Source organism: Chenopodium quinoa, unplaced genomic scaffold (genome assembly GCF_001683475.1).
Source record: "Chenopodium quinoa cultivar QQ74 unplaced genomic scaffold, ASM168347v1, whole genome shotgun sequence".
Lineage (NCBI taxonomy): Eukaryota > Viridiplantae > Streptophyta > Magnoliopsida > Caryophyllales > Amaranthaceae > Chenopodium > Chenopodium quinoa.
The window spans coordinates 2,073,550-2,097,442 of NW_018744026.1; the positions used below are offsets into that span (position 1 = coordinate 2,073,550).

Here is a 23,893-nt window from a genome sequence, read left to right on the forward strand (position 1 = left end):
CATCCTAAGAGACCTGTGAATTATATTGTTACAAGGAGTGGTAAGGTTCTTGAGGAGAGTTTGCCTAGGAAGAGTGAAACTAAGGAGGTCCCCAAGGAAGTTTTGGTAGAGGATGAGAGAGATGGTGCATCTTTGAGTGAGGTTGTGATTGAGACACCTAGAGAGGTGAGAGTAGAGAAAGAAATTGTGAAACCCAAGCTTCCTTATCCACAAAAATTCATGAGACATAAGTTGGATGAACAATTTTGAAGATTTATCGACATGCTTAAGCAACTTCAACTTTCTCTACCATTTATCGAAGTTGTCACCCAAATGCCCAACTATGAAAAATTTCTCAAAGACATCTTGAGTGGTAAGAGGACTTGTGATGTTTTGGAGACGGTCAACTTGACCGAGAATTGTAGTGCAATTATAAGAACAAGATGCCACCCAAGTTGAAAGATCCAAGAAACTTCTCTATCCCTTATGCCATTAACAAGATGCAAATTGATAATGCCTTATGTGACTTAGGAGCTAGTGTTAGCCTAATGCCATATTAGATTTATCAAACACTTGAGTTGGGGGAACTTTTGCCTTCCAACATTACCTTGCAATTAGCCAATAGGTTAATCAAGTTTCCAAAAGGTAAGGTGGAGGATGTTCCTTTGAGAGTAAGGAAGTTTGTGATTCCGGTGGATTTTGTGGTTCTTGAAATTGATGAAGATGCTACCATTCCTATTATTCCTGGTATACCTTTTCTTGCAACCTCAGGTGCCATGATTGATGTCAAGAGTGCAAAATTTTCCCTTAAGGTAGGAGATGAGGTCATTGATTTTACTTGAATGAAAGCATGAAGTATCCATGTTCTTCTTTAGAAAAATACATGTTGATTGATTCTCTTGATGATGTTGTGTCTTCTATGCATGGGAACTTGCTCACTTCTAATGATACTCTTGAGAATGTCTTGTTGAATAAGGAAAATATAGGTGTTTATCAAGGAAATGGCAATGTATGAGGATTTGCAAAATGGAAGCATCGAGGAAGTGGATGAGCATATGTGCATGAATATCTCAATCCAAGAGGCTTTGCAAGCTTCCATTTTAAAGGAAGGTAAAGGTGTACCAATGGTTGAGCTCAAACCTCTTCCATCACACCTTAGCATCAAGGAATCAAGATGGAGCGATCTCAATTTGGCTAAGAGTGTTTTTCCAAATGGTGTTATAGAGGTCTCAATGATGCATTCTTCTTATCCGTTTAAGGTCAATGACCATCGTCTCAAGAAGTATTTCGACGGTGCTTTTGTAGGCTTTGTTCACTCATTGTTTCTCCAACAACCAGCATAATTGGTGGAGGACGTCGAGCTATGACGTTAAACAAGCACCATAACTGCTTCAAACCTTTTTCTTTTGATTTTAAAATTTTCTATATTTCTTTCTTTGAAAACGTTTCTTATTTTTCTTTAATTTGGTTTGTTCTCTTTATCTTAGGTACCATGATATTTGATCGAAGAAAATTTCAAACAATTTTGGTGTTACTTCAAGATTTCATGAGGTTTGGTTAAGCTTAGAGGAAGGAAATCTTTGGGGTTATATGTTATCGGGTTTGCATTTCCATCGATTTTTATTCATGTTCAAGTATATTTTGGATTTTTTTTTTTGAAAATTTTTAGTACTTGATCATGACACTCGATTGCGACGGTGAGAATGCAAACACGAAAGCATAATTAAGGGTATTTTCTCTAAACTTTTACTAAATTCTTGCCGGATTTTAAACAATTTTGATCACCCTATGGTGCGCAAGCATACCTCACCCGCGCGCACGCACCATAGGGGTCAGAGATTTTGGCATAATTTTTAGCATTTGGTAATGAATTTTAGAGCCCTCCCGAGCTGCATGTGGTGTGTACGCACCAAGCCTTGTACGCACGCACCAAAAGGGCAACCCGTGAGCGCGGGCAGGATGGTCGCGGGCACGGGTGGCTGCATCTCAAAACCACCAAATCTGATCAGGAACTTACCGTGAACTGGCTGCCACAGTCGCAGAGAATTCAAGAAAGGGCTCGGCTTTCTGGTGCGTACACGTCATGGAGCTGCGAGCACGCACCAGCCGCCAGCCCCTTATAACCCGAAAACACAACCCCCCCCCCCCCTTTATTCCTCTCATGTTTCCCACCTTCATTCACTCCTAAAACCCTAAATCCTCTCTTGCAAAATCAAAACTATTTCACCTTTTTTAGTTTCCATTTCAACATCAATTACAATTAACACATTAAATTTTTTCGAATTTAAACACAAAAAAATTTCAGATTTTCTAACCCAAATTCAAAAAATTTGGGGCTTTTTCGTATTCTTGAAGTTTTCTGTTGTGGTTTGAAACTTGTCTTTGGGTGTTCTATTTGTTCTTAAATATTCATTTTGGCCAATTTGTAAGTATTTCAAGGCTTCATTGAGGTATAATTTCTTATTTTCTAGTCATCTTCTTCCTCATTGTTTAAGCTTGAAACCCTTGTTTTTGTTTCATGGTAGAACTCCATTGTTAGTTCCTTTAACTTGTAATTTGTGTTGAATGATGTCAGTGAGTGTTGAATTGAAGCTTTGTCATGATAAATTTGTATAATTTGATTGAATCCTTGAATCTCCATTGTTGGTCATTTTTTCATTCATGGGTATTCTTTATGATGGTTTTATTTCTTTGATAATTCAATGCTTGAGGTTATTTTACTCAATTTGATTCATGATTTGGTCTCTTGTGCTCAATTTTGCCTTTAATCCATGCCTACTTGCTTCAAATTCATGATTCTATATTAATGGCATTGTTCATTTGTAGCCATCTCTTGCTTCTATTTTGAGATAATTTCATTTGTGCTTGATTCTTGAGCAATTACTTATACATATTCTTGAAATATGACAAAATGTTAAGTTTTGCTCATAAGTTGTTTTCCTTCTTGTAGATTGCTCCACTCTGTTAAAACAAGCGGGCAAGATCAAGTTCAAGCAAGCCTAGGCATGTTGTTCCACCTCCACTCGAGGTTGAAGAAACATACGACATTGAATTTTCTAAAGAATCTCATTGCGATCATTTCAAGCGTCTATCCAGGAGGAAGCTAAGACCAACAAGATTCTACGATCAACCAACAACGAAGTTTCTCGGAATTGATGAGGATGTTCGCCTTCTTGCAGAGGGCCTTGATCTTTTAGAGTTTTTAGATTGGAGTTCCCCTACTTATGTTAGGGTGACCTATGAATTTCTTTCTTCTCTTAAAGTTGTCCATGAACCGGGTGCAAATCCCTCAAGGATTTTGACTTTCCAACTTTTCAACAATGATCACACATTGACGGATTATCAACTATGTTCATATTTCAAGTTTCCTTGGGTCGAGGATTTAGATCATTACATCTATCCAGCACATAGTAAAATGGAAAGTGATCATGGATATGATGAGCAACGTTAGTGGAGAAGTATCTCGGAGGAAGGAAAGTATGGCCCTCAAACTTCCAAGTCCTCTTCCATGATCATCCGACTATGCGGTATTTCAATCGTATCCTCACTTACGCTCATTGTTACAAGGACTCTTTAGGAGCTATCTCCCGAGAGGAGCTTTTTTGGTTGTGGATCGCCGACCAAAATGACTTTGAGATTGAGCTAGTGGATTTCATGGAGCATTTGATCAATCGATTCTTAGATATCCGTGATGGAGTTAGCTTATCGGGGTTCATCCAATTGGGAGGGATGATTTCTATCCTAGCTCTTTGCATTAATGAAGACTATAAGACTTTGTTAGATGAGCTTCCCCCAATTATCGATCCTCGAGAAAAATCTCCTTCTCATTTCCTCAACATCTCCGCCCTTGTGAACAAAAAATTCCTCGGTCGAACCAGAAAAGATGATGTTTTCATTTAGAAAGATTCCCGGATTAAGGAATGGTTCCCAATCCCATGCAAAGAGGCAATTACTCGACCTAAGGAGAGAGATTCCTTGTCTTGGAGACCCTCAGTGCGAGATATTGATCCTTCTATTCGACGAAGGACTACCATACAAGAGGCCACTCAACCAATGCCTTCTCATCGAACGCTCATACTCTTCCCCCGGTTGAACCGGGAGGTACGTCTATTCCTTCCCCCTCTCCCACTCCTTCTACTTTTGAATTGTTAACCTTCATGTGAAGCTTGATTATATTGCTAATGTGTTATATTCTATGCCTTAGATGCAAAACCTTTATCTTGGTTATGACTATCATACATATCAATTGTACGATTTACGTGTTCGGAGGGGGAAGATCGAGCCCAATGTGAGTTACCCGTATCACCCGGTCCAACAAGGAACTGTCCCTCAATGGGAGCCTTTTGATCCTACCGTGGCGCCTAGGCCTTACTACCCTTATTTGGAGGGCTCTCATATTCACCCTAGTTCTATCATAGGCACTACCCCGAGCACTTACGACTATAGGCGGCTAGGTGGTTGTGATTATGCATATTATCCGGCTAATCCTTCGCCCTTTCCGGACCCCCAGACTTTTGGTAGGTGGGTAGGTTGGGTGAGCCGGTATTAGATGATTGGTCTCATTATTTTGAGGTTGATAGAGCTAGGAGGGAAAGTAGGTTAAGGGGTAAGGCTCCCAAGGAGGTGAGCGAGATGGCTTGCTCAAGTCATATGATAGAGACCGGTGAGGGGAGTTGTAATTCTACCTTTTACCATTGTGCGGAGTGATACTACCATGGATACCCTCCTTCTTATGTGATTTATATTATATTTTCTGTTGCCTATATGTTTTTAGGTTTAGAGTTAGGGGGGTTGTCCATTTTAAGCTTGGGGGTGTTTTATGTCATTTGTTGCTGTGCTTCACCGTTTTCTCCTTTGCTTTTGTAGTTCATTCCTGGTCTCATATGCTTCTGGTATTGATATCTGTGTCTTTTGGTTTTATGATGATGATGATGTACTTCTGCTGATTTCTTTACTCGTTTATTGGTTTTGTTGTTTGTTTCGCTTATCGCTGTCTGCTGAGTTTCTCTGTGTTTTGTTATGATGATTCCTTATGATGATTGTTTGACACCTTGTCTCCTGGTACTAGTTTAGTGTGATGATTCTGCTTCCTATACTCATTTGATTCTATTCTTGTTGCTATTATTACTTGCTTTTTCTTTATTTTCATGCGTTTTATTTTCACTTTTCTTCTTTTCTTTTGTAATTGAAGTTACTAACAATTTTCTTTGTATATAGTTCTTTTTTTCTCACCTTGCTTTATTGCTTATGCTTTGGATTTCGACGATTCGTAAGGTTCTCTTTCGCCTTGTTTTATGTAGCATAGCTTTAGCGCCCGGTGAGATGTTTCTATTTCCCTTCCTTTTCTTTTCTTGGATGCTTAGATTATGATTAGTTTTAGGATGAGTTGAATGGTTCGAGGAGATTTGCCTTGTAACACCTAGCGTGTTTGGGGTCATTGGCGTTGTTGCCGAATGACAGCTTGTTTGACGATTGGGTTTTACTTGTGATTGATCTCATTCTTGTGCTTTTCTCTCTAAGTTTCCTTTTCTCTCCTTTGAATAAAAAAATTTGAAATTTTTTTTTGCATTTTTTAGGCTAAACTATTCCTTTTGCTTGTTTAGCTCTTATCTTTGGACATTCTACAATTCAGAATTTTGCCTTTGAATGTATGTTTTCATATGTTTTATCTGTGTGCATGCTTTGAGAGTATTCACGGTTGACTCTAGGATAGGGTATGCTAAGGTAGCGAGTTAGACCTTTTGGGGCTTTGAAGCCGGATTCTTTTGGTTTGTGGTAAGAAGGAGTTGCTTACTATAGACACCCATTTGTATCTCCCCAAAACCAAACCTAGTGATGAATACCTTTCGTGTCATTTAATTATCGAACAAAGCGAAAGTGTGAAAAGTCTAGTGATGAGGATGTTTTTATTAAAATATCTTTTCTTTCTGTTTTTGAAAATATTTCTTTTCTTACCCTATTTTTGAAAAACGTGCATTCCAGTTTAGTTTGTTCCATGTTATGGGTCCAATATTGATGTAGTTGGATGGGGTTTGAAAAGACATTTCCAACGATATATTATAAGCCCAATTCCGATGAATAATGAGGAAGTTATGGCCAAAATACTAAACTGGGCCCAAACCGGATTTTACCTACGGCCCAATGATCATGTGGAGGGTACAAAAGGTCTAATCCTATTCCTAAACTAGTTAGGATTAATTCGAAGCTTCTATAAGTTTCTAAAAGATCTTAATTACCCTTTTTGAAAAGATAAGATTAAAGAATTTTAGTTAAATAAAAACTTTCCTTTTTCTTAAATCCTTATTCTTTTGAATTTAAAGATGTTCAAAGACATTCGATATTACTTTTGTTCCTAATAACATTTATCCAAATCTTATATGGTTGGATATATCTTGAAATTATCTTTCCAATGATATATTACAATATTAATTCCGAGCTATAACGAAAAAGATATGAATGAGATACAAAATTCTATCCAAAACTGACACCCTTCCACTATTTCGGCCATATCTTTTTATCTACAAAAGCTTTTAATCTGATTCTAATTAGGTTGAAAATTAGACTTCAAAAGCTTTCCAACAACACATTATAGCCTTATTTATTTGGACTTCTGGATTAAAATATATGATAAAAACAAAATCCGTAAAAACTGCTGCACATCGAGTTTTATTTCGATTCGAATTCGGATTCTTTTCTTATTTTTCGACAATCTTTTTTTCTATATAAATAGAGGTAATATCTCCCCTTTTTCAATCATCAATTCTCTAATTCTCTCTCTCATCAACTCTCATCAAGAATTTCTTGATTCTCTCTCCCCCTTTCTAAGCCAATCATTTTACAAACAAAATTTTTCATACATTAGCACTAGACACACCTAGCCAAGTTCGAAGCTGCCTTCGCCCTAGACGTGAAAGGTTTAATTTCTGAGGGTTTGGTCCCAAATCTCTCTTTCAATTATTTAATTTAATTGTTTGTTTTATTATTTTCCTTGAAGTTACTAACGTGTGTATTTTGTTATTAGAAAGAGATACGAGGCATCCAACTAAGTCCTTTAATTGTTTAATTGATATTATGATATAGAAATCGTGTTTGAGTTGTTTTTATTGATTCCTAGTGTCATGTTAGGATGCTTTCCTTAGTATGATATTTTGGGTGATTTGCTTATATCAATTATGATTTCTATGATACTTCCTATTTTCTTTCCTAATATCCATGTTAGTATCATGTTAGGGCTATATATTTGATTTTTATTGTTTAGTAACATGCTAGGGTTTGTTATTAATCTTGTTAGTATCATGCCTAGGACCTTGCTATTATGCTTTAACATGATTATTTTATGATGATGATTATAATTGTTATAATAATTATTATGATTATTATTATGTTGCTTGATGATTATTATTGTTATTGCTTGATCACGACTTTTATGCATGTTTAAAGGGAATTGGTACTTGTAATCATGCTTAATAAGATAATTATTAACTTGTTAGGGTTAATATGATTATAATTCAAGTGATCGCCAATAATAGATTTGTTTGTGCATTAATATTCAACCAACATAGATTAAACAGGTTTAGGGTAAACCTAATGATTGCATGTTAGTCAGAAAGCGCACATGAATACGATCAGAATAAAGTAGAGGCCTATTATTAGGGCAGGTTCAATCTCTTTTAGGTTGGATTTGTACCTTCATCCCCAAACTACCAGTCATGGTTCCAGACCTATTGGAGTTGACGATCTCCTGGATCGTTAAGTGGTGTAACCTTCACCTCGTGAACGGTTTACAAGTTCCTAAAACTTGTTGGCGACTCTTTTGCTCTATCTTCTTTCCCTTTGGACGTCACCGTACTTTAGTGTATGATCATAGTGGGGTTCAAGTTTGGGGTGATGCTTGAAATATTCCCTACATTTCCTTTGGTGGATTTGACAACTTTAGTAAGTTTTTGCTACAACTGTGTGAGGATTTTTCTTTTTCAATCCTTCATCATTTTTTATTATGCGGCGTGGATCCTTGACCTTTGCATACCTAATCTTGAATCTTGACTCATAATTCTCAAACACGAGACCGAACCAACTAGAAAGGATAAAGGCAACTTGTCGGGGTGGTAATTTTTCATTTATAAGATTTTCTTTCTTTTTAGTTCATTGGGTTTATATTGCCTTCTTGCTAACCATTTGAGCCTTTCCCCTTCTTTTCAAGCCACATATTTAGAACTTTGAGCCTTTTATTTCTTTTTGTTCCATTTTTTGTTTTTGTGAAGCAAATGGTCATGTTTTTGGAGTTTGTGGTATATATAAGATTGAATATTGGTTCTATTTGTAAGCCAGCTTATCTTTTGTATATATTGAGAATAATGGCAAATGAAAGATGGAAAAAGCCGCCCAAAGTCAAAAGAGGCGAGGACATAATAAAAGCGAAATTGAAAAAGTCGTCCAAAGTTATAAGAGGCGAGAACATTTGCTTTGAATATATGACAACAAAAAAAAAGTGAAAATGAAAAAATCCAAAAATATTTTGATGTGATTCTATTCCCTCTTCAAGCATTGAGGACAATGCTTCCTTTTTGCTTGGGGGAAAAGCGTTTAAGCTTTTTGTATATATGCTTGTGGATATATCTTTGAATAAGCTTGGGGTTTTAGTTTGTTTTTGTTTGGTGACTACTTGATTGTGATTCTAAGAAAGGGCCCATTCTTTGCTTCACTATTAGGGATACCACAAAATTCTAAATTTTAAGCTTACCCCTAATCTTTTGCACTTACGTTACAACCTTTGGGAAAGTCCTTTTGACCTACTGGTTTAGTCATATACCGAGGGAGGGCATTATGAGTTAAAGCCTAAGGAAAAGGGATGCAAGGTCAAGATGTCGAGAACTCTCAAATTTTATTCTTTTCCGGTTCCTTCGAGGAACCGTAGAGACGCTTACTAAGGGATGATTTGAAGCCATTGGGAGAACGCGGTTAGGTTGGTTGGGATGAAAGTGGATTGCGCTTCATTAGTTCTCAACGCTTAGCATACCTTACATTTCAATCAACCGTGGATATCTTGAAGCATGCATACCCCTATCATATAGAAAAGTGTTCTTTCACTTGCATTTGACCGTTTGTGAAGGTCCTTATCAAGAGCTATTTGTTTAAATTTCTGTTTTACCTTCTTTTCTTTTAAATGATTTTGCCTCGTTTTATTTCAAAGAGTTATGGTTAAGCTCTTAGGAAACCCTTACGAGACCTCACTTGTCCTCATACACTACTTTGGGGTTTGAAGGGCTTGTTGTAGCTAAAAACAGCATCCTTGGCGGAGTCAACTATGAAACTATTCCACAATCCTTTAGATGATTATCGAATTATTGGGTCAAATATTCGCCACCACGATCAGATCGTAATGCTTTTATAGTTTTACCAAGTTGATTTTGTACCTCATTTTGGAACTCTTTGAACTTTTCAAATAATTCCGAATTATACTCCATTAAGTAGACATACCCATATCGACTTAAATCATCAGTGAAAGAAATGAAGTAACTAAACCCACCTCTGGCCTTCATAGGCCCAAAAACATCCGTATGTATGAGTGCCAAGAGGTCATTGGCTCTTTCACCTTTTCCAGTAAAAGGTAATTTTGTCATTTTCCCCATTAAGCATGATTCACATACATCAAAATATTCATAATCGAATGATGTACGAATTCCATCCTTTTGTAACTTTTGGATGTGCTTTTGGTTTATATGACCCATCCGACAATGCTATAGATATGTTGGGTTTAAATCATTCGACTTTTGTTTCTTGTTATCAATGTTATAGACTGGTAGTGTCCTATCAAGCACATATAAACCATTAATCAATTTTGCACTAGCATATAACATGTTATTGTAAGAAATTGAACAACATTTGTTCTTAATATCAAAAAAAAAAACCTTCATTATCAAAAACTGAAACAGAAATAATGTTCTTAGTAATTGATGGAATGAAATAACAATTAATAAGTTCTAAAATTAATCCAGACGGTAAATGTAACTATAACTCCCAATTTAAAGAGCATCAGCTCTTGCTCCATTTCTGACGTAAAGCTCCGCCTTGCCCTTTGCTAGTTTTCTACTTCTTTTTAGTCCCTACACATCGTTAACAGTATGAGAACCATAGCCGATATCAAATACCCACAACGAAGTAGAAGTCAAATTGATTTCTATAACATAAATACCTGAAGTGGAAGCACCTGACTTCTTGTCCTCCAAGTACTTGGGGCAGTTTCTTTTCTAGTGACCTCTCTTTTCACAATATAAGCATTTGCTTTCCCGCAGCAACTTTTGGCTTGGCAGTCGGCTTAAGCTTTTTAGAAACAGTGACAACTTGCTTGCCTTTCTTCTTATTGCATGCCCCCTTCTTTTTAAAACCCTTTCCCTTTCGAACCATCAAAACCTCTTTCTTTGGTTCTTAGGGATGTTCTTTTCAGCATTGACTAGAATCCCATGCAGTTCAGTCAAAGTCTTTTAAGACTCATTCATATTAAAAGTCATCCTGAACTGATTAAAGTTGTTAGGCAATGAGTGGAGAATGATATCAGTAGCCAACTGTTGGCTAGACGTTTCATAATCTCAAAAAGACCCATGATTTTGAAACCATGCTGGCGAACTGATTCACCAGTTTTAATGTTACATTCCAAAATCTCCTTATTAGTCTCATACCTCTCAATGCTTTCCTAAATCGGAAACATGGCCTTAAGATCTTGCATAATGGTGTAAGCATCCTTGGTCTCAAACCTCTTTTGGAGGTCCGGTTCCATAGCTTCCACCATCAAGAAAGTGATTTAAGTAGACCTCTCATTAGCCTGCGTAGCACGACATTTTTCATGATTCATCAGTCACTACAGGAAGCCGGTTTTCTAAGACATCCTCTCTACTCTCCAACCTTAAAACAAGTCTTAGGGTCATTTCCCAATTGATGAAAATTTCTCCGTTCAGCCTATCCTTCTCAAGGAAGGGATGGGTGTTGAAATCTGAGTTGTTTTTGTTATGAGAAATGTTATCTATAAACAGAAAAAAGTCCAAGTTCAATCTATGTTTATAAAAGAACCTAAAACATGCAATGGTTTCTAAGTTACAAAGCACTCTATTGAATTTTAATGTACCAATTTGAATAAGTGATTCCAAGATCCTATCAACATGCATCATTAGTCAGACGAAGGCCTTATCTTAAAGTTATATTTTCAAGGTAAATAAACTCGTTACTAATTACAATATTTTGTAATTCTTTGTTAGACTGAAAAATATCACATGCTTACATGTCCCTTTGCTTCAAAATCCAAAATGCTTTTGATGATTTTGTTGAGGTTAACCAAATTAAGTGTGCAAAATTCGCAATTTTACCTCACCTCCCAAACTTAATAACAATACCCTGCGGAGGCATGTATGACCTTTTACTATTAATTAAGGGTTAATAAGTACTTTGTATTTGGAAAAGCAAACCTCAATATTAGTGGAACTTAAGTTCATTATGTTGTTATTAATTAGTGAACTCTAGCGCATTGATAGCAAACATACAATAAATTTATAAGCATTTTAAGAATAATAATAGAATTCAAAATTAAATATGAGCTACTATGGCCCCTAATCATAAGAACTAAGCTTATTTGGGCACCTCCTTGGACTTTTCATGGATCTCCATCCACCTTTGTCACGGGCCTTCTCATTTTGGGCTCTTCTTTGGATTAATTTAATAATTAAATAATTAAACTAATGCCTAATTAAAATTAAATTACAAAAATAATGAACGACAAGCAGATCGTATTTAAATTACAAAAATAAATAACGATACGCATATCGTATTATAATTTAAATCTTGGGCCATACTAGCCATTTATAGCAATAATATATCATATATATGAAAATGCCACATAATAATATCACATATTACACTTGCCAATAATAAAAATATCAAATATTCTCAATTATGTCAAGTGGATAAATCAATTAATTAGGAAATCCTAGAGAATAAATCGTATTGAAAAAACTGAAATCCTAACCACCTAAAAGATTATATCCCAAAAATTAAGCCAACCAACTAATTTTAATTAGATTAAAAAATCAAATTAGGTAATTATCTTATAATCAAGTCAAACAACCTTAATTGGAATTGCTTAAAATCCTCCCTAAATAAGTTTTGCAATATTATCCAAAATAAAATCAGAATCTAAATTAATTAATTAAATCAAAATAAATTTTTTTTAATTGAAAACAGGGGACTGCGAGAATGAGCAGCCTTCCCAACCACCACAGGAGCCGAGCCGAAGCCCAGCCACCGCAGTAGCCGGCCGCCGCAACCAGGCAGTCACCTAGCCAAAGCAGCACTAGCTGGTGCACCAAGCAGAAGCCCAACACCCAACCATTGAGTACAGAGCTAAACCGTGGCTGCTCTCACTCAACCTATTACCACACGCATTTTCGAATATTAACCATCTGACCATGCCATTAATAAAACATATGCAGCTTCAAAAGTTAACCTATAAGTGACAATAATTAGCATGTTTGTACTACTTTACTACGCCGTATAGCCCTTATCTAGTTTATAGCCCTCATCTAGCTTATGTTTTTAGACAAAACATTACTCCGTAGTTTCTTAATATTAACCTTGTGCTGGCCTACTCTTCCATTCAGTTTGTTGGTTGAGATGAACAATACAAGAGGGGGGTGAATTGTAGTGAGTTCCTATTACTACTGTTTACATAAATTAATTAAATTGTAAAGGAACTTGCAAATGCACACAGATTTTACAAGGAAACCTTCCAGGGCCCAACTGAAAGTAAAACCTCGACTCTTCCTAAGGGATTCCCAAAACCAAGTTACTCCATTATAATAGGGCAATACCAAATTACAACGTATTATAAATAGAACTTACTCACAAGTTCCATAATGAACTTGCTACACAGTAGGACCCTATCCTACCCAATCTAAGTCCAAAACTTAGATTCACTCGTACTCCCAAAGTACACTCACAGCCTCACACTAGAATCTAGTTCTCTGTATGCAAAGTATAGCTTACACACTCACTCAATAACCCAACCAATACAAAATATGTGACCCTAGGATATGCTAAGAAAGTTGTGCATGAAACCCAAAACAAATATGACAAAGATTTAACAAAAGAATAATATTTTTTTGTTAAATGGATCTTGAGAAATAAAATCAGTTAGAAAATCTTTACTTAAAATCTATCTTTTATCTTTTCCGTTTTAATTAGATTTGCCAAGCAACTTGTCACGCTTCTAATAGGTTTCGTGCAAACCCTACTTAACATATTTAACAACCAATCTAGAAGATAAAATCATAACTAAATAAGTTGTTGCGCCGTTTTATTCTGCACTCGAGGATTGCTTGGGCTTCACGCAGACCAGGACCAAATTCCTGTTGTCTTCAAGTTCCTGTTAAGGAACTTAAATAATTCTTGTTAGAGAACTAAGTTACTGTTAGGGAACTCTTCTTTATCTTAATTAACCTTCTTAAAGACTTCTTCTTCACGTTCTTCTTAGTTAAGGTTACTCTTCCACCACCAAGGTCTACTTCACCTGTTCTTAGTCAAACACTAAAAGAAATCTTTAGTTAAGTTTGCTTGAGTTTAAGTCTATCATCATCAAAACATTAAGCTTCAACAAAGTTGATGATGCAATAATATCCAATATATGAATTTTTTGCAGGTAATTTTGAATAAAAAGGTGTGAATTCCAATGGAAGAAACTTGATCTTACTTGAGGGTAGGGGCAATCAGCAGGTATAACATTTTTCCTTATCATGAAAAAATAAAACAGTACTAAAATTTGTAATTTAATCTACAAATGCAATTTAACCTTGAAATGTATTGATTTAAATATAGAAATGTTAATCATATTAAAGGTTATTATAAAATCCTAACAATTAATCAATCATACATATAATATGACATATGCTATACAATTTTCTCTCTCTCTCCTTTAGGTTTTCTGCTCAAAATAATCCCACCTTTTTGAAATCTGGAAACAATCCCACCTTTAATCTCCATCTTCTCAAAACAAGCCCGTTTACCTATTACTTGTTTAGCAGGTTACTTTTTCAATCTCTCTCCTCCTAGCCACATCCGGCCTCCACCTGGACCACTCTTTCCTTGGAAGAGCATCATGACCAGGTCGACCACCATCTCATCATGAATACCACACCACCTTCAAAGCCAACCCCGAAGCCTTAACCCCGTCTTAAAAACACCAACCCATCCCACTTGGTCTGGCAGACTCTCCCCTCACCCAAGTACCCAACCCTTCAAAACGTGAGAGTCATGTTTAATATTTGCATCTTTAGTCAATTTCTCATGAGTTATAATTTAATTTATAATCTCATAACCATGAATAATTGAATATTACTTTTGATTTTTCATTCATTTTTTAAAATTAATTCTTTTTACCATCAATTATTTCCCGCCTCTCACTCGAACCCGACGCTTTTGTTCGTCGATGGGGAAGGGGTTAGGGGTGAGGGTTATTGTTCATTGAAGGGGAAATGTGGTTGGGTTGTACAGGGAAGGAATACTGGGAAAAGGTAAGGGTAAAGGGGAAGTGGCAAGGGATTCCTTATTTTAGCTGGTGGAGTTGGGTCCGGCAAGGGGAATAGGTCCGACAAGTGGATGGGTTCGAAACAGGGAGGGGATCTCTGGCAAGGAAGGTAGTCGGGGAAGAGGGAGGACGAATTGAAGAAGTATTTTTAATTTTTTGTTTTAAATTTTCTTTATATATATTAAAAAACTAATAAGAAGGTGACACACCACGTGTCACCTTCTTAAACAGGTTAATAATTTAACTAACCGGTAAAAGGCTTGTTTTTAGCAGATGGGTGTTAAACGTGACATTGTTTTCACATTTCGAAAAGGTGGGATTATTTTGAGCAGAAATACCAAAGGTGGCATTATTAGTTATAATTTTACCATTTTAAAATCTATAATGTACCAATAACAGAAATGTGGAAGACATACCCAAAGGTTTAGTTTTATGGCTTTAATAATGATTTGTACATTCCAACATATCTTATTTTGGATAACATGTTCTGAAAATGAGAACGGAGGATGAATGTGCATATATTTTCTACTGTATAAAAATAAAACAAAATTTTATGTAAATTATGCACAAAAAAATATGCATAATGAAACTTTGTCAATTTTTTTTGGCACGTTTAGTTTACAAAATATTCAAATTAAGTACAAATTATATGTATAGAAAATTATAAACATAATAAAGTATGTAGTGTAACGATATCATAAATTTTACTGATTTCATTACTAATAGATATAGTGCTTATTTGAAATGCTTGTTAATAAATAGAATGCTTTAAAATATCAAATAACCACATTATCTAATATAAAGATTGCAGCCTGGATAACTTGGCTTGTTATTGTACTATTGTTGATCCTACTACGTACTACTAAATAGTTTAGGTGTTGTAATTGCTTATTTTAGTAGTAGTAATGGAAATATAATGTGATCAATGGGTATTATATCCAATAAAGAAATAGGAGTGAATTACATATAGAATGTAGGGAAAAAAATTGAACTCACAAAACTTCAATCACAAGTTGAAGAAACAAAGCCTATAGTATGTTGGTGAAGATCGAACTCCCACAAATAATTTTGTTGCATGATATTACCAATAACGTTTAAACCTGTGGGTGCCTCAAGAAATCCTATACAACTAACATCTGGGCCGTCATCAACAATATAACTCTTAACAAGTGGTTTGAACCTTGCCCCATCCATAAAATGGATTTCTAACCTTGGTACTTGTTTTTGATTAAATGGTGTGGCGGTGGAGTTAAAGCAATACTCGAAATCTAGCTTACCATCTCCTCGATATTGTTCAATCTTTGGGTGATCCTTTTCAAGAGCTGGGACTAACACATCCATGATGGCTCGATAGGTAGGTTCAGCCCAGTATGTGGCAGCAGTACCTGAGTCAAGGATGGTACCACCATCTGCATCACGATCCCACACAATAGGATCTATACTAAGCATTCGATGGTTTAAGCTGACTCCCTTCACATTGAGCCAATAGTAAGGAGCTGAGTCGCTAACAAGTAAGGCAGTATACCGCATGAACTCTTGTGTTGGTGCCTTTTCTTTATAATCTCCAAAGATAAGATAGTTAGTGACATTTGTAGGGCTAAGGTGGTCGACGAGACAATATGAGAAAGATCCTCCAAACTGGACCACTGCGTGGAGTGAAAAGGCATAGGGGTTGATTCCTAGTCCAAGTACACCATCCGCATGCTTCATTGTGTCCTTGTCTGTAAATGATTCAGAGCATCCAATCAACAAGTTCGGTAGCTTTACTGGTTTACCAGTGGTGGTGGGAAGGGTTGTTATGTCCTTCCCGAACATGCCATATGTCCATAAACCATTATCGCCGTAACTATACAACATTAAAACATTAGAGCTAGTGAGTTTGATTCATTAAAATAAAAATGTTGCATTAAGAAAACAAGGATGCCCCACTTTCTCATGATGGGAAACAAAATTTGTTTCTCACATTTTCTTAAATAAACAAATAACTTTATTCAATTGTTGAGCCTATAATAATTTTTAAAAAAAATTAAAAAAAAATTTGTAGATTTATTCACGAAAATGCCCAATGAAAAACAAATTTCGTTTCTCAAGAAAAATAAGAAATTTTCCTAAGTAAACTAAATTCTACCAAAAAAAAAAAAAATAAAATAAATTCATTTAAAAAAAAAAAACTCAGATATATAGATGGATATATCCATTTATATTGTACGCTTTTTATTAACACAAAAATGCATTATCAAACTGAACAATATGACTTTTATGTTCAGATGGAGTATTAAAGAGACGGCAAGCAATTTGTTAATGGAGGAAGGTAGTAAGGTTATGTGGTTTAACGATATATGAGTTCGTTGGAGCAGGATACAGGCTAAGAAATTACATGGCTTGTTCGTTTGAGAAGGTTTAGAAAGACCAAAACTTGATTGAGTGTATGTCTATTCGTGCAAGTAAGAAAAATAAAAATAAATCAAAATTTTCAATATTAAAAGAGGTGAATAAGAAGAATATATTTGGGCAGCCAATCATAACTTGTCTTGGAAGATTTATTGATTTATTAGGAAAAGGAGTCTTAAATACATGTCATTTGTGTAGAATATACGAGTCACATTATACTTAATTATTTCCCTATTTTTTATAATTATAATAAATTTTTTATTTCAATAAAATTACTATCTACGGGTCATGATAATCTAAACATTATTACTAAGTTTTATAATATTCTTAATAGATACTTTCTCTTTATCTAAATAAGTGCATCAATTGACTTTTCTACTAATTACAAACTAACTTTTCGCTTAATTATTTTCTCTTTTATAAAACCTAAATTTCATTATCCAATTTTAGTTAGATTAGTTCTCATGTATATTTTATTAATATCAATTTTTTATAACTACATTAATCAAGGATATTAATTAAGAAAACTGCGCAATTACAGTTCGTGTACCAATCAAAGTAATGCACTTAAATACATGTTGACTTTTAAACACATTTCACAAAGTATTTGCACAATTGATTATAAAAAAATTTTCTATTTATTGGTGTACATAACCTAATGGTAGTTATTCTTTGCTAGGAGGGTGTAGTATCATTTCTACCTTATATGTGTTGGTAACTTTTTTTTTATTTAACTAGAGTATACCCGGAAAATGCATGGGATACATATTTTTACAGAAAAGTATTGCAAATAATCTTATTATAAAATTAAATTTCAAACACATTAAGTTAAATTTTATATGGTAACTTACTCTTATAAGTGGCTAGTCACACCGTATCGCCATTTATTACGAAGTTGTTTTATCAGTTTTATAGGGGTCATACTTTCATTGTTAAAGAGGTAATCTCGTTAGTGTTATAAGGGTTGCTCCGTTGGTTTTATTAGAGTTACTTTTTTTTCTCAAGCAGCCATACTAGTGGCTTATCATACAGAAAATGTATTGTTTACTTTGTTTTGTTTTGATGGTTATTGAATTAATAATAAGGATATTTTGTGAAAAATACTTTTTAAACTTTGAATTTTGCGAAATACTACCCTATAAAACAAAATGTTGTAATTAACTGCCTTATAAAGTATAAAATGTTGTAATTAACTACCTTATAAAGTATAAAATGTTGTAATTGACTACCTCCCACCGGAATAACACATTTGATTTTTATTTTCCGGTGTTGACCATGTAATGTGAGGGTCACATGACCCTTTAATGACTTAATTCCCCCCTCTATCCCAAATTTTCCCGCTTTATACCAACAATTTTCTAAACAATAAGATTATTCATATTTTATATTGTTTATTTGCAACCCCTTTAATAATTATATGGGCTGAATTGGTGTAAAACGGGAAAATTTGGGGAAAAGAGGGGAATTAAGTCATTAAAGGGTCACGTGACATGGTCAATGTTGGAAACTAAAAGTCAAATGTGTCAGTTCGGTAAAAGGTAGTCAATTACAACGTTTTATATTTTATAAGGTAGTTAATAACAATATTTTGTTTTTAGGGTTTTTCGCAAAATCGGGAGTTTAAAAGATAGTTTTTCACAAAAAAAAAAAAAAAAATCAACAATAAAATAGTTATCGATGGTTTTTGAAATATTAGTCAATGTGCATACACGAGCTAATGCACGAATTATATTATATGCAAAGGAAAACATTACAAAGTGAAATGTTGGTTGTTATTGGAATTCCTTGAAAAAAATACAAAAAATACAAAAAAAAAAATTATATTTGGTTTGCCATAGGGGGTAACTTAGTTGGTCAAAAGTTAATCAGTAAGGGATTACTTAATCAGGGGTACTCGTCCGGTCAGGAATTGTTGTGTTACGGGTTACTCAATCAAGGGTTATTCAATCAGTTAGGGGTTAATCAGTTTCGGGATATTCGGTCAATTAAGGGTAACTCATTCAGTTAGGGGTTACTTAGTTAAGAGTTACTCAGTCGGATAGGGGTTACTCGGTCAAAGGTTACTCCGATAGGATTACTTTTTAGTGTTTTTCGTGTTTCAATCGGTTACACGGTGTGGCCAGCAACAGTGAAAATGTGCTATATTGATTTTGATAATTATTGAATTAATAAAAAAAGTTGTTATTAAGTAATTTATAAAAATATAAAAAGAAAAAAATTCTTATTTTTATACAGGAAAATAGTGGATCTAATGGTCGTTGGTTTTTTTTTTTTTTTAAATGAACTACACATAATTTAAAGATTGATTTTCAAGTTTTAAGTGTAATAGTTAGGAAAAAATGTACAATAATAACATAAATTCCTTGTAATTTTAGGGTTTCTAAAAAGCAAAGTTTTTAGATAATATATAAAGGTAAGGAAGGTAAATTTGTGTTTATTATGTATGTTTTGAGGAAAAATAATACAAAAAGTACCTAGAAGTGGAAATTATTTGGAGATTAAGTTTTTTTTTTATTTTTTTTTTTATTTTTTTTTGGTAATTTTCGGGTTTCTAAAAACCATATTATTGGATGATATTTATAAAATTAGGTAAATTATTGTATTTTTATTTAATGGATAGTATGTGTGTTGTTAGGAAAAATATTAAAATAGAAGTAGTGGAAGTGGAAGTGTATTTGGAAATTTAGTTTATTTTTTTTATTCTATAATTTTTGGGTTTCTAAAAAGAAATTCATTGTATGATATATTAAAATAGTTAATTTTTTAGTATTATTGAAAAATATGTATGTTTTTAGGAAAAATAATAAACACATTAGAAGTGGAAGTGTTGTGGAGATTTAGTTTGCGTTAAAAAAATAATCTTATATATATATATATATATATACATACATATATATGAGATCATGTGAGAACCAAGGTGAATAATAGGAACTAAGAACCAATCTCAGCCATTGATTTCACTTAATCTGATGGCTTACGTTTCACCCGCATTCGTTAATGACATTTTCGCAATTATGCGTTTTTTGCAACTTTTTTCCAGTTTTTAAACTTTTAAGGCAATTTCATTTACTTTATGACCGATTTCATTTACTTTTACTAAATTTTCATTTACTTTTTAGAAATGAAACTGGGAATTAGTTTATAACATTCAAATATTACAAAAATGCTATTAATGATACGGGAAGCATGTGAGCCGTCGGATTAACATGATCTAAGGGCCTAGATTAGTTCCTAGTTCTTATTTTAGCCTTGGTTCTCATTATAACTTGGTTATATATATATATATATATATATATATATATATATATATATATATATATATATATATATATATATATATATATATATATATTACAAAAATGCCATTAATGACACGGGAAGCATGTGAGCCGTCGGATTAACATGATCTAAGGGCCTAAATTAGTTCCTAGTTCTTATTTTAGCCTTGGTTCTCATTATAACTTGGTTATATTTTTATCATATAATTAATATATAAAGCTAAACTTTTAGCCAGGTCACGAGACAACGACACTTGGCATTCAAACTTTTCACCAAGTGTCTCGCCACGTTGGATGTACTTAGATAGACTTCATAAGATAAATTAATTAGTTTTAATACAATTTGGATGAAATTTTAGAATAAAATTGTATGTTGAGAGTTTTATTTTCGGAAAAATACTAATATTTCATAGGCATAAATTGAATTATAATTTTATTCCAAAAAAATATTAGATTATAACTCAAAAATATTTCATATGTATAAATTGAATTATATTTTATTCAAAAAATTATTAGATTATAAATCTACAAAAAATACCAATATTTTTTTTTTGGTGTTTAGAGAACCCATAAGGGTAGGGGTGAGAATCGATCCCAAGACCTCCTAGGTCGGGAGGGAAACTCAAACTACTTAAGCTATCCCTCACTCTCATAAAATACCAATATTATTATTAGTCATTTATTACATGCCTACTACATAGTTTAAATCGTTACAAAAGCACATCAATTCCTACCTAATTTCATATTAAAGGTATATTTTAAAATTTGACATATACATTAAAAATTTATTTCAAAATTTAAAAAATAACCCGGACATCGCACGGCGTACAAAACCAGTATATATCTATATAAAGGAGTTTTTTCCCCGAGTTTTTATAGAGCCACGTAGAATTTTGCTATTTTTTTTAAAAAATATATAGAGTGCCACATAGAATTATGATTTTCGCTATGTAGGATTAAAATGTGCTATGTAGGATTGGAATTTGATGTGTGCCATATAGGATAAAAACTATTAAAATATTAAAATTTTAAAAGTTAAATATAACAATCCAATTCATCAAATTGATCTTACATGATGCCACAAAATAATAAAAAAAAAAAAAAAAAATTATCCTACATGCATATTAATATTTATCATAATTAAAAAAAAATTAAAAAATATGTTGATCCTACATACATATTAATGTTTATCATAATTAAAAAAAATTTAATAAAATTTTAAAAAATATGTTGATCCTACGTTATTTCTACACAAAAAAAAAGTTAAATAAATAAATAAATTATAAAATTAATCCTTTTTTAAAAAATAATCCTTATCACCTATGTGCATATGATTATTATTTCTAAGGAAAAAAAAAACTTAATTAGGAAAAAGATAATAATGATTACATTTTTAATAATGATAAAATTTAAGTTAGGAAAAAGATACGAATCGTTTTAATTAGCATATGATTTGTTATTATTATATATGAAAAAAAACAATAGGCCAAGTGAAGCCACGTATGATTTAATTTTTTTAGCGCGCCATATAGGATTATAAATTTAATTTGTAGCCAATTAAATAAGAGATTATTAATTTCTTTTACAATTAAATAATTCAAATGTTACATAAGAAAAATTGACGAATGAAATTTTAAAGTTTAAATTAATTAAACAAATATTATCTTTTGTAATTATGAATTATATGTAATATTTTAAGACTAATATAATAACAATTTTAATAACATAAATATAAAAAATATTTTTTTAAAAAATACTAACAAAATATGCATCGCACGGGGTTGTTCTAGTTGTAGTTTATTTGGGATCAATTAGTTAAAATTGTAGGGGGGGGGGGTAATTTTTAGTGGTAAAAATAACTATACACATATATAAATTTAAATATATGAATTACTTTGGGATGTAATTGTATAAAAGCAATTTTAAACCAATAAAGATATTTTTAAGCTTCCCTCAAAAATAATTTCATAAAAGTAATTTAAGTAGAACATCAATGTAAAAATTTTCCCTATTTTATACACATTAAAGTTCAGTTTAATGAATTTATTTTTTTCCCCCTTAATATGATACCTTAGCTTCTTTTATGTAATGTAAAGACAAATTTCTATGTTTTCATGTTATAGAATTGTTACGAGTTAAAAGTGACATATATGGAGATTACCTGTAATTATAAAGGCATGGAGCATTGACATTGGGACAAACGTCAAGAGACGAAAGAGAAGTGAATTCTTCTTTACACAAAGCAGACTCGCAAGAGATAGGTTTATAGGTTAAAGACTTGTCAACATTAAGAGCTTCGTTGTTAGAAAAGTTTCGACGATTTTCTTTCTTGCACTTAACCCATGTAAGGTCACTCCCAGTATCAACCACTAAACGCAATTTTGTTGGAGGGTTTCCAACGTCGATATCTACCACATATTCACCCATTTCATATTCTGCTGCCGCATACATTGGTAATTTAACCGAACCTTGTATGGTGCTTTTCAATGGTGCTTCTCGTTCTTCTATAGGAATATCTTCTTCATATGTTAATTTCCTTGAATGGGTTGTTGACAACCTTAACTTGGCCTTGTGGGATATCCCTCTATACCGGATAATGTCGTGCTTTATTACCTTCTGAAGTCGCCTATGCCTTCCTTGACTAATTGATGAATCTGCTAATATTATGGAAAATGTGGTAGAAAACACCATTATTACAATAAAAAGGACATGAAATTTGGGAATTGTTTTAAGAAACATTTTGAATTATTTTTTAATAAATAATTTTTGTTTGATTCTGTCCCCCCCTAATTGAATTGAAAATAAGAGTTTTTAATCAATCATTCTTAGTTGGGTAAGAGGTAATGCATAAAAGAATAAAAAAAATCGTCGTATTGAAAAAGAGGTATTTTTTGAGGGGGATAAAAGTAAAAAAAAAAAATATTCAAAAAAACAAAGGTGAAATTATAACAATTTTTTGCTCTCTTTGGAAGGCCATTGTGGCCTAAGTTTTCTTCTCATCATTCTCTCTCCTCTATTGAAGGTTACCTCATCAGGGATTAAAGTTTTTTGCACGATACAAGGCGGATTTTGAGTAAATGAGTTTTAGCTTTTTATCTAAATTAAATGGAGAGCCTATAATTTAGTTTTAGTAGGAAATTTGTTTTTGGTCATTAAAAAAAGCATCATGTTATCCTTAACAATTGCTTTCTATATATCAATGATTTTACTATTTTATAGCATGTTTTAGTATAATCATAATTTTTTTTCCATGGCTGTAATCTTGCTCTATGTGGCCTATCATTTGTTAATAAAATTGAAATTATCTTTTTCAAAATGCAAATTAATGAAATTTGCATATATTATACTAAGACTTTCCCTAAATACATTTAGTATGTCCATTGATTGTATAAAAACAATACTCCCCCCGTTTCATAATGTTAGTCCCATATGAAATTAATCACATAAAATAAGAAAAGAAATATATTTGGAATCTAACATTAAAATACAACATAATTCATAATTAGTTTACCTTATTTAACTTTTTTGATTTTTTATTAGGAAAGCATAAGTCATAATTACATAATTTAAGATAAATATTTCCTTACCTAGCTAGAGTCATGTCATCAATCCACAACCAAATAATTCCATAAAAAAACAAGTTATAAATGAACTATATTCAATATGGGTACATCTTTTT

The 23,893-nt window shown here is 33.0% G+C and overlaps 1 protein-coding gene across 1 annotated transcript; it reads right to left on the reverse strand.

Annotated features, from left to right (window-relative positions):
* Positions 1–15,296: 15,296 nt before the first annotated feature.
* On the reverse strand, positions 15,297–23,687 carry LOC110690287 (aspartic proteinase CDR1-like). Its single transcript, XM_021867110.1, has 2 exons — positions 22,376–23,687; positions 15,297–16,391 (listed from the first exon to the last, which is right to left on the reverse strand). Exons 1-2 carry the CDS (start codon positions 22,951–22,953, stop codon positions 15,548–15,550), a joined length of 1,422 nt encoding a protein of 473 aa, XP_021722802.1. The 5' UTR covers positions 22,954–23,687; the 3' UTR covers positions 15,297–15,547.
* Positions 23,688–23,893: the final 206 nt, after the last annotated feature.

Bases quoted from the DNA above. Each gene is read 5' to 3' on its own strand.
- LOC110690287 (XM_021867110.1), bottom strand. From the start codon at position 22,953: ATGTTTCTTAAAACAATTCCCAAATTTCATGTCCTTTTTATTGTAATA. The intron at 16,392-22,375 runs GTAATCTCCATA...AATGTTGTATAG, and splicing joins CCATGCCTTTATAATTACAG to TTACGGCGATAATGGTTTAT.